Here is a 16,378-nt window from a genome sequence, read left to right as displayed (position 1 = left end):
AAGAGGGAGAAGATGGGAAGAGCATCTGACTAGTAGCAGTTTCACCAACTCCTAATGGGTGTCTGTGAAGTAACTGTAACATTACAAGAGAAGTTTAAATGTAAAGATGCTGTTCAACTATGAAAAATGTCTTTGTTTGTAAATGGTTAAATGAATAAGAAGAAAAAGATTGGCAGTTTACCCCCAACTGAACCCAAGAATGTACAGGGCATAGGGATTATTTCAGTTGGCAGTTGTCCAAGAAATAATTGTGCTGATACAGTTACTAAAGAGAGGACTATTATCTTGTCAGGTTTCCCATTACAACAGTTGGCTGTAGAACTCAGCTTTTATGGTATATGAATCAGTAGAATCCCAAAGGTCAAGCTGTGATAGGTCCTTTAGCGGACATTCCTTTGTAAGCTCATTGGTCTTTAGTTAGGGTCCAATGGGATGTCTAATTTTCAAGGGGGTGGACAACTTGTGATTGGTTAGAGTGTTTTGGCTGAAGAGAATTAAAGGGCAGGGACAGGATTTTGGGGGAGATGGTCATAGAGGGACTGAGAACAAGATACAGAAAAGGGTGTAGGTAAGAGCTGAAGAAGCAGTCACAAGCCAGAGAAGGGCTGAGAGATCCTTATGACAGCAGGCAGCTGTTCAAGAAGAAGCCAGGGCATTAAGAGCTGAAATAACCAGAGGGTGAAGCTGAGAAGGAGTTTGGATTTGATATCCCGCTTTATCACTACCCGAAGGAGTCTCAAAGCGGCTAACAATCTCCTTTTCCCTCCTCCCCCACAACAGACACCCTGTGAGGTGGGTGGGGCTGAGAGACTTCAGAGAAGTGTGACTAGCCCAAGGTCACCCAGCAGCTGCATGTGGAGGAGTGGAGACACGAACCCGGTTCCCCAGATTACGAGTCTACTGCTCTTAACCACTACACCACACTGGCTCTCAGTGTGAAGGTTTGCAGGGAGGAAAAAAAACAACTCCAGCAGCAGTCCTCCAGAGGAGCCGAGATCAGATTGTCAGTTCGTGATTATTCTCTTAGAAAAACAACAATGTTTTGGGTACAGACCTCAGTGAAGCCTGTAAATTAACTGGAGTGAACACTTCAGGATTCTTCAAGTTCTACATACTGTGAGTTAACTGAGGGAGGAGAGCTTAAGAGCAACTGGTTTAGATAAGGCAAGTGTATTACTTTATTGTAAAGTAACAGTATCATCTTAAAACAAATATCGCACATGGTGTTATTTTGCATTTTACCACAAATTATATTATATTAATAAGTTTTAATAAATTAACATGCATTCCTTTTACTTTTAAATATAAGTCTCCTGATCTGCTTGTTCCATGTCTAAACCCAGTCACTGTGTGTATTGGTAAAAGTGGACTGGGAGAAAAAATTATTTGTAACTAAATGCCAGCATTGCAGCAGTGATATATAAAAGGGATAAGAAAAGGAGGAATTTGAAATAGCAGGGATCCTACATATAATTTTAAAAAGGTGGGGTTGTGCATCTAGAGATAATACAACAAGTAAAAGCAAGAGCCACCACAACATGGGGCAGAGTAGTGGAATAGCAAAATCTAGAGTCTCCATGAAGTGATGGAGTTCGTGATGTGGACTCACAGTACCCACGCCATGTTGACCGTGGTTCATGTCTATTTCCGTGTTTTTCCTGGCTCTCCACAATCAACCAGGCAGGCCTTCACAAGTGGGGAGAGTACTGTTGCACTTAGAAGCTTGCAAGCTTCTCATAGGCATCTGGTTGACCACTGAGAACATGTCTTTGGCCTGATCCAGTAGGAGTCTCCTTATGTTCCCTCAGGGAATATAAACAGCAATGAAACCGACAAAGACATACCCAAAACGCAGCTATTGGAAAAGTTGCTTGTATTCCTGGCTGTTTATGTACAGGGGTTCTGCATGGGCGGAAGAGCTGGCAGCTCCATATATTCATTACGGATGCCAGCAAACTTCTCCCAAACTGGGCTTGAAAGAAAACCTCAAAAGAGAGGCAAGCTTTACAAATTCTCAGATTCTTAATCTGAGCCGGAGAAGAACTCCTCCACATACATACACCTGTTGTTCCGTCCCAACAAACCCTCTTCAACGGTCCCCAACGCTAAAATAGCATTCATTTACTGGTTAGCGGGGGTGGGGGGAACACAAAGGAAGAAGGCGGCCCCAGTGTGGTGGATGTGTAATCTCCCCAGGGGTTATTCTGCCATAGTAGATGGAGGGCACAAGGAGAAGGGGACGACAGAGGACAAGATGGTTGGACAGTGTTCTCGAAGCTACGAACATGAGTCTGAGCAAACTGCGGGAGGCAGTGGAAGACAGGAGTGCCTGGCCTGCTCTGGTCCATGGCGTCACGAAGAGTCGGACACGACTAAACAACAACAAGTAGTACTTCAGAAAACCACATCAAACCTTTCCTCCTGGCACACTACATACCATAATAGCCCACAAGGGCAGTGGAAATAAGAGAGAGGGGGGACAAATAATAATAATAATAATAATAATAATAATAATAATAATAATAATAATAATAATATATTATTATTATTATTATTATTATTATTATTATTATTATTATTATTAACCTACCCATCTGGCTGGGTTTCCCCAGACACTCTTTTTGCTGTAACTCGCATCTCCACTGCTAGCCAGTTAAGCAAAAGAATAGCGACAGTGTTTAAGGGAATTTGGGGTTATTTGCTGACCCTCAGATTTGTTGGGAACAGATCTAAGTTTTTTAAAAACAACAACAGCAGCAGAAACAAGCACATATAGCTATTCTTCCATTTAAGCTCAAATGAAACCTGATTTTCATGTCCTCATGCATACCAACCTTGGGTGGTATTCAACCAAGTTTTACTTAAAGTAGACACACTGAAATTAATGCACCTAACTCAGTCATCTCCAGTAATTTAAATGGGACCACTCTGAGTAAAATTTAGCTGGATGCCACCCTTTGCTTTGAAAAGATGGTACTGAGAAAATCTGGTCTTTTATTGCAATAATTTATTAGGCAGTTATTTTTAAAAATACTGTAAAATTCTTTCATTTCTTTCCAAGCTACAAGTTAATGCAACAAGCTCTTGTAGGTCCAAAACAGTAAAATCTGAATAAGCAGTTTTAAAAGTCCCAACAGACTTGTAACACAGTAAGAGCGATGATTTCCAGCCGCTTGAGACACAAACGGAAAAGATTTTGGAATTGAGAATTACATAGCATGGCTCTTCTTTAGTCATGGTGTGCAATGTTGTGTTTATCCTAAGCAATTAATTGCAAGTAATACCCATAGCTATATATTCAAAGTCAAATAGATTTGGAGAGTAATTGCCCAATACTGTGAATGCTTATGCAACTCTGTCCAAATTGTCATTAATGAGACTTTCAGGAACATTGCAACACTAGTAATTTCTGACTGTATTGTTCAAACAAACAATCTGATTTCCCCTCACATAGACTAATTGCAAATACAGCGCACAGTTGTTGTCACAAACCCCACTGAGGGTTAAGCATGGGCAAATGTGCAGCAGACTGCAGCCATTGTACAGAGACCCCAGTCTAGAGGTCTGTATTTTCTCCACTACAAGCATAAAGCTTGCTTGACAATTTATGGGAGACTGTAGTTAGATAATAATATTAATACCTTTATTGTCAATGTACAACCTGTATACTGTACAATGAAATTAACCGAGCCTCCCCCCCCAAAAAAAACACTCAATCTCATTGCACTCTGTGTGCTTGTCGACAACACACCAACCCCAAAAGTCAGTTGCACTATATTATTTTCCGTTCAGCAGCCTAACATCTGAGGGCCTCAACTGTAGTTTTTTGTTTTTTTAAAAACACACCTAAAAATATATATATAGTAATTTTATCAAAAACAACAACAACGCTGTGTCTATTCTTATGGGAAGACAGAGAACACCTCTGAATTTCTATCACAATAATGAGCCAGACCCAATGACTGGCCGAGCTGTCCAGAGTTTCAGATGGGGGTCTTTCCCAGCTATACCTTGAGATAGGGAGGCTGAACAATAAATCTTTTGCATGTAAAGCCTTTGTTCTACCATTAAGCTGCTGCTTTTCTCCCTGAATTTATTTGCAAGGAGCCCAAAAGTGAACACATGTACAAGTATAGGGTCAAGGGTAACGGAACACACATCAGTGTGTGCATAGGGTCTTTTCGAATGGAACCTTTGAATGGGCAAAGAGTGGGAGTCAGCAGGAGCAACCCAAATGAGTTTTGCATTTTCATTGGTATCCAAACATTTGGGGGGGGGGAGACCACTGTAACCCTTCCTGTAAACCCACATTGTGCTTTAAACCTGTTTGATAGAAACTGAGCACCAACCCATCAGTTTGGTGAATAATATTCTGAGAGTATGCAGCTTGTACTGGTAGCATAATCTATAAGTATAAGCAACCATGATCTCTTCTTATCCCTTCCAAACTATGTCAGATGTCAGCACAAGATGGCCTCTTGTCTCCTGTCATAACTTTAATCTTCCAGAAGCCTGCTGTCCATTTGCCACTAACACAAACAGCGGCGGGGTCTGTAACACCTTCCAAGACAGAATTAACCCAGGTGGCGCTGTGGTTAAACCACTGAGCCTAGGGCTTGCTGATCAGAAGGTCGGCGGTTCGAATCCCTGTGACGGGGTGAGCTCCCGTTGCTCAGTGCCAGCTCCTGCCAACCTAGCAGTTCGAAAGCACATCAAAATGCAAGTAGATAAATAAGAACTGCTACAGCGGGAAGGTAAACGGCGTTTCCATGTGCTGCTCTGGTTTGCCAGAAGCGGCTTTGTCATGCTGGCCACATGACCTGGAAGCTATACGCCGGCTCCGTCGGCCAATAATGCGAGATGAGCGCTCAACCCCAGAGTCGGTCACGACTGGACCTAATGGTCAGGGGTCCCTTTACCTTTACCTTTACCTGAGGATTTCCTTCATTTTGGTATCAAGTATGAATATGTATTATGTTTCTGGAGTGAGGGGTTTTGCAATATGGAGACTTGACTTTTAAAAGGAAGAGTAAATATCACATTTCCTTAACATTCAACATCATTTGGTAATCATTATTGCTGCTCAAGACCTACACCAAGCGTGTAGATCCTCTCTGCTTTGTCAGTAATGTGAAACATTAGCAAAGCATCACGAATACTCACACTTGCCACCCAAAGTGTAACAAAGATTTGTTGGCAACGCAACTTTCACCCCATGTACCATACCAGGGCTTTCCCAACTAGAAGACCACACATTCAAGAAGTAAATTATATAAAGCCAAAACCATCTGGACTAAAGTATCACAGTCAATGAGACCTTAAACCCACAAATCCCACAAAAATTGTAAACACACACAGAGAGAGAATGGATAACAATTTAAGGGGTCCACTAACACCCCTTCCATACTGGTAAAAATGAAGGAGTGCAATACATGAAAAATGGAGAAAGGCCACAAATGCACTCTGATATTTACTCAGATTATTATTTTTGAAGTTTATACGGCCTAATTTTAGTCCCATTTATATGTACCATATGCTCAGGACTATAAATACCCTTTCCCCTGATACACAGCAAGTTCATGGAACCAACAAATCCAAACATTTTATTACCTGTGTGCCAAAGACAATCAGTTCCATTCATACTGCAGAGCTTTTAATCATAAGTTTACATTTTAAACAGAATTGGGAGGACGTCTAACAATGTACATGTTCGGTATAGGCAACAGGCCTTTGGTTATTTAAACCTTACCCTGGTTATCTAAAACAGGTGAGTTTGCAAAAGCCCAGACATGAAACTGGAAGTAGTTTCCACTGCAAAGTTTTCCGTTCTTGATGGGGAAATAAAAAAAGCAGCATTTGAAAAGGCATTTTGCCCTTTTGTATCTACTGAAATTCAGGGCTATGTGTATATACAGATGTTAGTTAACGCGAGCATGCCTTAATGTCATTTACTCATGTAAGAGTGCAACCATATGGCCACTAGGAGGGCACCCCAGGGGACATGGAATAGATGGGATATCTCTATCTGATATCCAATCTCTGAGAGGGAGACCCTATATTGTACCCCCATTTTCTGCACCTTGCTGGCTCAAGCCTGTGAGGGTGCTGGATATGGGTGTGGAACTGCCTTCAATCCCTCCGTTTATTTAGGATTGCAGTTCAAATAAGGCTTCAGTAGGCTTATAATGTGAAAATACAACGCAGATGGCTTGGAATCATTACAGTCAGCCAATTACATGTGTATCTCACCTTTCTTCCATCAATGGAACTCAAGGCTGTGTACATAAGACTCCCAGACTGTCTCCCTTCGAGATACTGACTAGATCCAGACCTGCTTAGTTTTAAGCAAGGTTGCTGCATTACGTGGCTTTATAACTCAGGACCACATATTAAACACATGTTTACACATTAGACAACGTTTATGTATTGAACGAGTATCACATGAAAGACTAAAAAGTGGTTGTTGTTTTTTAATGTCACATGCAAAATGACCAGTCCTCAGAATGACACTGTACTTTCTCAAGGAGTAATGATGGATCAATCCCATACAGGAATACACCAATGACAAACTCATTTCTCAAGTATGGACCCTTCTGCAGCCAAAACAGCACTATACCTGCACTATACCTGCACAAAAAGGAGGTAGGCTAAGGGAATCCTGAAGTTTGCAAGTCGTAGTGAAGAAACAAAACATCACCATTTGGGTGGGAACTAAGGGGACAAACCCCCAAAAATAGACTGATGAGGTCTGAGCATGCTCAGTTGCCACACAATGCTGGCTGACTGCTGTGGGTGGAGCTAAAAAGGGGGTATGGCTGGCTGGCTCAATGAACAGGAGCACCACACTCTACATTTTGTTGTAGGTCACACTTGTTAAGACTAGTTCTCATTGAGATGGTAAGCCTGTGTTTCAGCTCTCCCACTTCTGAGTTCATGCAAGAACTCCCTACCGCCATTACCAAAAAATCCCCATAGAAACTTAGTTGTCAGTTCTAGCCTAGTCTCCTCCTTGACATGCTAGCTTTCTATGTTCATGGATTTTTAAATATTTTTAAATGGATGAGTATGCTATAATGCAAACCATCACCTGCAATCTCAGGTCATGATGCTCAGGCGCAGTTTGCCATCTCAGAGAAAGAACTAAATCTTAGCTTTAGAACACATTTGGTATGCTTTCCATCTTAAAAGTATATTCACAGCTTTTCATTTTATAGAGGTAAAAATTTATCTTTGCCTCTTATCAAGTCGAACGTATTAACATTTTGAATCAATTATCTGGTTCTTGCAACTTGCCTCCCCTTCAAAAAAAAATATCCCAACAGTATTATTCCTTTTACAAAAAACAACCACAAGCCATTAATTCTCTTGTTCATAAATAAATTCATTTCTGTGCACATTGTTTGAATTACCACCTGAGGTTTGTCTTGTTCTTTCTCTAAACCAAGTCTGAGGGAAGGGTGTAAATATATGACTACAAAAATAAAAACACATGATTCCAGTTGGTCACTGCCAACATATAAAAAAAATAAGATCAGACAAAAAAATAATATTATCTGCCAAGTGACGTGTTACTTTGAACCAGCTGTTTCTGTGCTTTGTCACAAATATTCAATCCAACAGCTACTGGAAGCCCTTCCCTGAACTGTAAGCAATAACAGTGCATTAAGTAAAGAGTACACAAGATACCATTCTTTCTTCGAGGAAAGTGGGAACATATTGGATTTTATATGCAGGAAAGATGGCAAGATGAAAACTACTAACAATATGCAAGGAACCAAACATTTAAAAACTGGAATTCCCAATTACAAAGTAGTCTTGTCAATATAGACATATGACAGGAAACCTAATTTAAAATGCAATCGAATGCATGTTTAGCCAGAAGGAAGTCTCACTGAAGCTGAATGTAACTTGCGCCAAGGTATAGTGTATATATGATTGCATCCTTAGGGCCCTTCAGAAGAAATCAAGCAGCAATGCATGTTCTGAATTGCACGACTTCAGGTTGTGAAAGAGGAGGATTCACACTTGAATACTTCCCACCCTATCTGTTTCTGAAGCACACAAGAAAAAAGCATGTCAGGGAGAAGGCTTCACTGATTATTATTATTTTATCTCAAAAGTTACAGGGGTGGCTGCCCTGGGTGCAAAATTGTTAGGGGCACAAAATTTCAATGCCTAAGGCTGCCTCAATAGAGCTGCGCACTTCTTTCGCTGGGTTCCACCGAAAATGACTTCTCCATGAGAACCAGGAAGTGACCACAATGAAACAACTCTTCTTTCCTTATCCCTGTGGCAGCAATCTCCTGGGTGAGGCAGACGCTGTTTTGCAGTTGAATGCACATGCATACTCTGTCTGTTTTCCTCCCACTCACTCCCTCCCACCCTCTGCACGCCCTGGGCACTGGCAACCCATGCTATGCCACTGGTCTCAACCATTATCAGGAATGCAGTTCTAAATCTATTGGGCTGGACACAAGGAAGCATAATTAACCCTGGTGTATGGCTGGAAGCTAAGCCTGGCCAGTGCCTGACTGGATGGCTGCCTGGGAACCACCTGAACACTGCCTTGGATTCCATGACAGAAGAAAGGTGGGATATATGCGTAAGAAAATAAATAAATAAAATAAGTGGAAGGAAAACAATTGTGTCACAAATGCTTGCAAAAGCATTCACACAGTGAATATGTTCTTTGGGCATTCTCACGCTTCTGTTATTTATTTTATTGATTATGTTTTGATACTGTCCATGTAACTGCCAGACATTGCACAAGCTTCTGGGCAAAGCCCTTTACATTTAAGTTCATTTTTCTCATGCAGTGTATTTTTTCTTTTCTTTTAAGGTATCCCAGTTCATGATGGATAGATCAGTCAGTAGAGCATGAGACTCTTAATCTCAGGGGCATGGGCCCTAGCCCCACATTGGGAGAAAGATTCCTGCATTGCAGGGGGTTGGACTAGATGACCCTCGCAGTCCCTTCCAACTCTACAACTCCATGATTTTATGACTTTTAGACAAAGATCCAGAGATCACATTAAAGGTGGCCAAATTCTGTGTGATTGCTATAAAACTTAGGGAACGAGCTATGATATCATCATGATTAAGGTTTTAAATGACAACTTCAGGTTATATTTTAGTGAGTTAGATCTAATTTATATATTTTAATTGCTGCTATATCTGTACTGTCCCTGTTACTGCAAATTTAAATGTATCCCTATTGTGTTTCATGACTTCCCTGATTTTGTATGTGAGCTGGAACTGGTCTGTGACCAAAATAATAAAATCATTCATTCATGACTCTTAGGTTTAAAAAGCTTACAACATGGCTAACCCTGGAGCTCAGTGCTCTCATGCAAGGTCAGAAACATCCGTTCTTTGAGCAGAATATGGCTTTTACAAAAGAGAAGTGCACTTCACCCAACCTATGAAAATGTATCCAGCCTATGGAATGGCATGCAGTGGGCAATAATGTATAGAACAGGCAGCATTTCTCGCAGTCATAGCCACTGGAAAAGTGACATCACAGCAGAAGAAGCTGTTGCCAAGTCTATCTGCGATTGCCTGAATCTATACACTACATTTTCCCATGCAAGCACATTCCCAAAGATGGCTGGCACTGCTCAGAAAGCATCTTGTGCTGGGCAGGAATTAGTCACTGGATACAAACTATACTGGCTGGTGCTGATGGGAGCTGAAATTCAGCCACATCAGCAGAGCCATTGCTTAGCCACTCCTGCCTGCTTCATGCTTTGTTCGTAGGTTTCCTGGTGGCATCTGACTATCCACAGTTGCAAAGCAAGATTCTCGACTACATTGACGCTCGGTCTGATTCAGTGGGGCTCTTTGTTCCTATGATGCAACTGTTTCGGGAATCTCTCGGATGGTGGTGGTTGGAAACATATTGGTTCTTTTAATGTATCTTTTGCTTAAAAGTGGTATAAAAACAAACATCACCACCATATTTAGTTCAAAGTTTGGACGAGCTTCAAGTATAACACTTTGAGAAGTTGAGCAGCTGTCAAGCCATTAGTAGTATTTTTGCAGTTCATCTCAAGCTCACCAAAATATCTGCAATGGGCACAAATGTTCCTGAAAATATTTCTAAACTGCGCTTATTTAAGTAGAAATAACATCAACAGTTCTCAAAGTGGAAACTATGTCCATCAAATAGCCATTCCACAAATGAGCAGGGAATGCCTAAAGATCACTGTTAATATCCACTAGTTTAACTCTATAATAGTGAATGTTTCCAGAAGTGTGCAATATTGTCTGCATTCCCTTGTGATTGCATTAGAAATTCACTGCAACAGATCCATAGCCTTTAATTGATTAGATTTTGTAGAAAACCACTCTTTATTTAAAGCCACATAGGCTCATCTATATACAGTATATATAAATGTAAACTGGGCATGTCCGTTCCTCTCTAATATTCACACCTGCCCCATGTAAAACCCCAAAAACCTCGTGTTTCAGAACACACAACTCACCCCAAAGTGCATGCTGGGAAATAGAACCCAGAAGCTGACAGTTCCTTTTCCAAGGGTGGGGGCCAAGGAATGGAGATACAGGGCGGAGGCCTCATTACATACTAGGCCGAGCCAAGGCCTACAGACTAGGCCTCGGCTCTACTTTACAGCCTCATGGGGGGATACCTCATGGATCGCGACAGGATGGGAGGAATCACAGGGATGAGACACAACAACGGGGAGGGGGAAGAAAGAAAGAAATAGTCCGGGGGGGGGCGGACACATCCTCCCCCTTTCCTGGGAAACAAGAACCCTGAGACAGGCACAGCAACGCGTGCCCGGGCCAGCTAGTATTTATATATAAAAGCAGCTTACCTATTAATGTAACTGAGAGCAACATAAGTTGGCTGTTGTAGTTCTTGCTTCTCCAACACACGCGGGTCTGTATCTGTAACAAAATATATATAATTAAGAGGGTTTGATTGAATTAGGATTCAAATCATATGATTAAAAATGGCATCTGATGCCCTGTTTTTCAAATCACATACAGGACAGATTATTTTTTCATTCTGAAATAATAGACATACTGGAATACCACTATTATTATTATTATTATTATTATTATTATTATTATTATTATTTTAAAAAGATTGATTTTTATTAGTTCATGTCATAATTGGATTAAATCACAAAAATGGAAAACAAATAGGACATGATACAGAAACAGAGAAAATAGCCATCTGATAATATACACGTACCCAAGTAAATAAACTTAAAACAAGAGTTAAGGAAACAAACTGATTCTTTATTTAGGTGCAATCGCATCTGTTGAGAACTGCCTTTCATGGAGGACATGAAAGAATGCCATTTACTAAATAATGTTTTTTGGCCAGCTAAATGTTGTGCAAGATTATGGGCACTATAAAGTGTTGTGAATTAATTGTGTATTGCATGTGAAACAAATGGATAGGCCACCAATGGTGGAATTGCTCCTGAAATACTCTTTATTGTAACCTCGTGTACAGCTGGCTCTTAAAACACGTTATAATAAAATTCTGTTCTAAGAATGCAGAATCCCCCTGGTGTGTCATAAATTTGTACCCAACATTTTTAACTAGACAGAATCTCTTACCTAAAATTTAAAAGCGTTCCTTGAGATTGCGATCCTAAGCTGGTTAAGGCTTTATAGGTCAAAACTTGAATTGAGCCTGGAAACTAATTGGGAGCCAGTGCAGTTGGGCCAGGATTGACACTACATGCTCAGACCACCTTGCCCCAGTGAGCAACCTTGCCACCGAATTCTGCAGCAGCTGAAGTTTCTGAACCATCCAGTCTAGGGAACCACTCACTAACAGTGCCTCATTCTTATCCGGATTGAGCTTCAGTTTGTTGGTTCTCATCCAGTCCATTGCAGAGGCAAGACAACAATCCAGCACATCCACTGCCACACTTGTAGATGCATAAGAGAAGTAGAGCTGTGTATCACCAACTTATTGCTGACAACATACTCCAAGGTGACGAGGGCGAGTACTCTTTGGCTTTGGTCAGTCAACCAGCTACAAATTCACCAAACAGTAACATCGTCTAGCCAGGATTTGCCAGGATTACTTTTCTTAGGACCCACTTCTACAAATCACTGCACAAGTAGCGCATCTTCTTGAACTGTATGGAAGCATCCTAGTGTTAGGTCAATGGCAGATTTCTCCACTCACACAATCACTGCTGCTACCCTGCTGGAAAGCATGTATGGGAAATGTATGTATGTGGAATGTTGTGAGTATACGTTAAAGGTGGAGGATGACAAAGTCCTGAAGAATAGTGAAACACTACCAAGACACGAATAAAAGCTTGTGTAATCTAACTGCAGTTAAGGAGTGTTCAGGGTTTTCATGGACAAAAGGGGCAGGGCTGCACATCTGCCTATCTAGGAAAGAGTAGCATTCTGCTTTAGCTGCAGGAGCACATTCTGTTTCAAACACAACAGCTAGGGCAGGAGAGATTTCCAACCAAGGTTCAAGCAACGAAGCCGATAACCAACCTTGAGTGAAATGATCACTTGGTTCGTAAACGTTATCAAACCCTTGAAATTGCTCGATGCGTTTCCCGTTCTGAAGTCTGGATGCTTGGATTTTGACGGAAACAAAACACAGCTCCTCTAACATGCACAAACTCAGCTTCTTACATAATCAGTGTACCAGTGCCTAGACACAGCTCAACATTATTGGTACCTTGCTTAGCCCTGTTCATCAGAGATAACAAGGCTTTGGGGATTTAAAGGCAAGTGACCTCCATGAAAAATTACCAGCAGTTGTCACTTTAAGAGCTTTTCTTGGCTTCTCTTTTTTTCGATATCCTTGCTTACATCCTGGCCACCTCTAATGCCTCCCCAGCAGATGGCTGGCCAGAATGCCGAGTACATGCCTCCTCTTCCCATTACTGCCTGCTTCCCCTCTTCGGGCCCACATAACCACCTGTGTTCTTTCCCCTGTGGTTGCTCATTCACACATATCACCCTTTCTCCCCAGCCTCCCTTATCCATGAAATTCCTTCCACTAATTTTTCATCCTCCTCCAGATATGCTCTCCAGCCAGCTCTGTTCCCAATCTCGATTTCTGTGCGTTGCAATAAGTTATCTCCACGGAGGGAGCAGGCCAGCGATTGGAAGTGCTCTCCAAACAGATACGGGCTAGCTTAGCAAGATAGACCAAAACAGGGATATAAAAATGCCAAGTCGAGGCTTTCAACTTTTCTATAAGCATTAGCTGGGTAGTAAAATTAACTGAAAGTAGTCTAAACAGTTTCACATGGGATACCCGCAGGGACTTAAATGTATCTGCAGATGACAAATGTTTCTTGAAAATCCTTCGCTGTGAAGCTGCTTTTCAACTCTGTTGGTCCTTTGTGGGGTCGGGAAGAGAGGGGGAGGAACAGCCTTCACGCAGCTACCACAGACTAGTGCACGTAAAACAGCTACAGCTGTCATTTATTCTGAACAGATCAGTTGTTGGTCATGTACCAAGCATCACCTTAACCCACTTGCTTCCTGAGTTAGTGTGTGGTACTAATGCCTCGTTATTTTATGGCTCCTGTTGCACAATTAAGAACTTTACATTCCGTGTGCTCCCCTTCGCACCACCCCTCAAACAAGGCTTCAATGCTCAATGGCAAACAGAACAGGAACCTACCCTTTTGTACTAGGCAGCTATAAAGATTATGCAGTAAACCAACCAAGAGATCAGTCTGCCAGTGTCCCATAACACCAGGTTGTTTTTGGTTTTGTTTAAAAGTTTCCTTTCCCTTTTCAAAAACAAGAGGAATTGAAACTGTTTGTTTATTTGGGCTTTTAAGCTTGCACTTCGCTGAACACTCAGAAAAGAGATCATATTTGAGTGGCAAACACAAATTAATGTACTTTTTTTTAAAAAAAGTTTTTACAAATAATCTTGTTATTTCATTCTTTTCGTAAATCACTTTGAGGTTATTTGTACAATCAGGTGGTATATAAATGGCACAAACAAACAAACAAAAACATCAGCAGATTTTCAGGCCTTGCTGTGCAGCCAAATGAAATGAAATTCCAGAGACCATGCCCTAAAAGGCAAACTACTTCTACTTCTACTGTTGTTGTTGTTTGTTGTTGTTGCTATTATTATTATTATTATTATTATTATTATTATTATTATTATTATTATCTTATTCTCCATCACAAAGGAGCCCAGAGCAGCAAACACGTAAACAATGTATAAACCCTGTAATAATAATGCTAATCATAATCATAATAACAAGGTGGGGAACAGCTACAAAAATGGGAGCAGATTAAATATTGCCCTGGGAAAAGAATGTTCGGGGGAAGCTGATCTACGCATTCAAAAGCAGCACTGAACTACTGTACCTCAGAATACGAGGGGAGGGTTGCATCTCCAAACACTTCCCCTTATTAAACACTCCCTGCATGCAGAAGACTAACATCCAAGGTGTGTGCAATTAGGAATTTGGCCAAATTCAATCAGAGGAGGCAGCAACCAGAAATTCATTCAGAATTGGGAAAAATTGAGGGGCTATTTGAAAAGGCAGTGCCCCTCAATAAAGACTTGGATTTATTTTTAATATTCCGTATTGATTCAAAAATGGAAAGCGAAGGGAAGCAGCATAAAAGTTTGTGAGTTTATTAGCCCGGAATGATGACAAGTGGAAGTCGGTTTATAGGAGAATGCATGTAAAGTTAAAAGAAACTATTTTATTTGATATATATATATATATATATATATATATATGATTTACTTGATTTAGGTTTTTAATTTGCACACCTTGTATAAGAGGTATGTTTTGTTTCATTTATATTATTTGTACATGTTCTATTTGTATATTTTTGATTCCAACTTCAATAAAGGTTATATTTTTAATTATTATTATTTTTTTAAAAAGGAATGCGCATGCACATACCTGTTTCCAGGCATTTGTAGTCCCACGATGGGGATAAGAAACCACGGCGGGGGTGGCTGACACTAGGGTTGGGCGGATGAGTCTATTTCTGGTCCATGTGACTTTTTGCATGTCTTCACTCACAAGTCTGTATCATTCTACATTAAGATGCGCATTTGATTTTTGAAACCCGCAAAAAAATCACATTTCAAATGTGTGCTTCTCGGCATTTTTTTGTATCTAAATATATGCATTTTAAAACGCATTACCCAACTTTTTTGAGCTGAGAACTGCATTGCATAACTTGGAGCAGTGGGAAATCCAAAGGAGCTAAATTCTGACCTGCATGTTAGTCCCAGTGGTGTGAATGAGGTCAGTTCATTTTGGAAATCACATAAAGGAAAAAGTTCAAGCCTCTCTTGTTGGCACCAGGGCCGGCCCTACGGCCAGGCTGGGTGGCGCAGGGCACCATGGCACTGGCCCGCCAGGAGGGCGCCGTGAGCTGCGCCTGCCCGCTGGCCAGCCCGCCGCGCAGCTGCACCCACGGCAACTGCACTGTGCCTGCCCACCCGCCGTGCAGCAGCGCCTGTGGCAGCCACGCTGTCCCCACCTGCCCACCACGCTGGGAAACGGGGCGGGGGGGGCCGCCGGAGGGATCTGGTGCACCACGGCGCCAGGGATGCTTAAGACGGCCCTGGTTGGCACACACCTGTGGCTGGATTGCTGCCTTCCAACATGTGACCCGCAAGTAGGATTATCTGTAGTTTAACCTGGTTGCAGAGATTATTGCATGCAGTCTTTTATGGATAAATCTAGTAGAAAGCAGCAATATTGAAAACAGTGCTGCCAGATGAGCGGATCTTTGGGATTAAATGGCTTGTAGAAAGTAAATACCTAAACTGGAAGTACATACACATGGACACATCCTATGATCGCAGTGAGGCCAAAAAAGTAAGAAAGTACAATTTAAAATCAAATTATTCACTAATCACCTTAAACTGAGGTGTATATTGAAATGATTGCACAACCTGATTCGGAACTGTCTATGCAAGTAAAATATGTATGAATCTGCTTGGGGGCAGGGAGGATAACCTGCAACATATTCAGTGTTCCCCTCTGCGCACCTCTGATTCACCTGCTACTTTCACCACAAAAATGTGGGCAAGCATGCACTCAATGACTTTGCTAGGAGGTGATTCAGCAACATCAGTGCACATCAGATCCAGTAAAGAGGAAATGCGCATCAACAAAAGTATGCCATAAATCCAGAACTGCCTGGCCTTCTGTTTGCAGGAGCCAAGAACATCCTATTCTGTGAGTGGAGCCAGTGGCAAACGGTGCTGCTTGGCAGCCTGGGGCGGCACATACGCAGTCTGTCCTGGCGCATGCGTCATTACATCACGACCCATGCGCCAGAATGGACTGCGCATGTCCACACATGCACAGTCCGTCCGTGGCGGTGCGTGAGGGCGTCAGCCGGGGTGCTTGGATGG

General features: G+C 41.7%; 1 protein-coding gene across 1 annotated transcript in view; it reads right to left on the bottom strand.

Moving 5' to 3' along the window:
* JAZF1 (JAZF zinc finger 1) overlaps positions 1-16,378 on the bottom strand; it is a 135,706-nt gene that overhangs the window by 48,765 nt on the left and 70,563 nt on the right. Inside the window, exon 2 of the mRNA XM_035128872.2 lies at positions 10,839-10,911. Within this exon, the coding sequence (XP_034984763.1) occupies positions 10,839-10,911 (73 nt within the window). The remainder of the gene's footprint in view (positions 1-10,838; positions 10,912-16,378) is intronic.

The sequence above is a fragment of the Zootoca vivipara genome, chromosome 12 (assembly GCF_963506605.1).
Source record: "Zootoca vivipara chromosome 12, rZooViv1.1, whole genome shotgun sequence".
Lineage (NCBI taxonomy): Eukaryota > Metazoa > Chordata > Lepidosauria > Squamata > Lacertidae > Zootoca > Zootoca vivipara.
The sequence above is the reverse complement of the archived record's forward strand: the minus strand, read 5'-3'. Positions and strand labels throughout refer to the sequence as shown.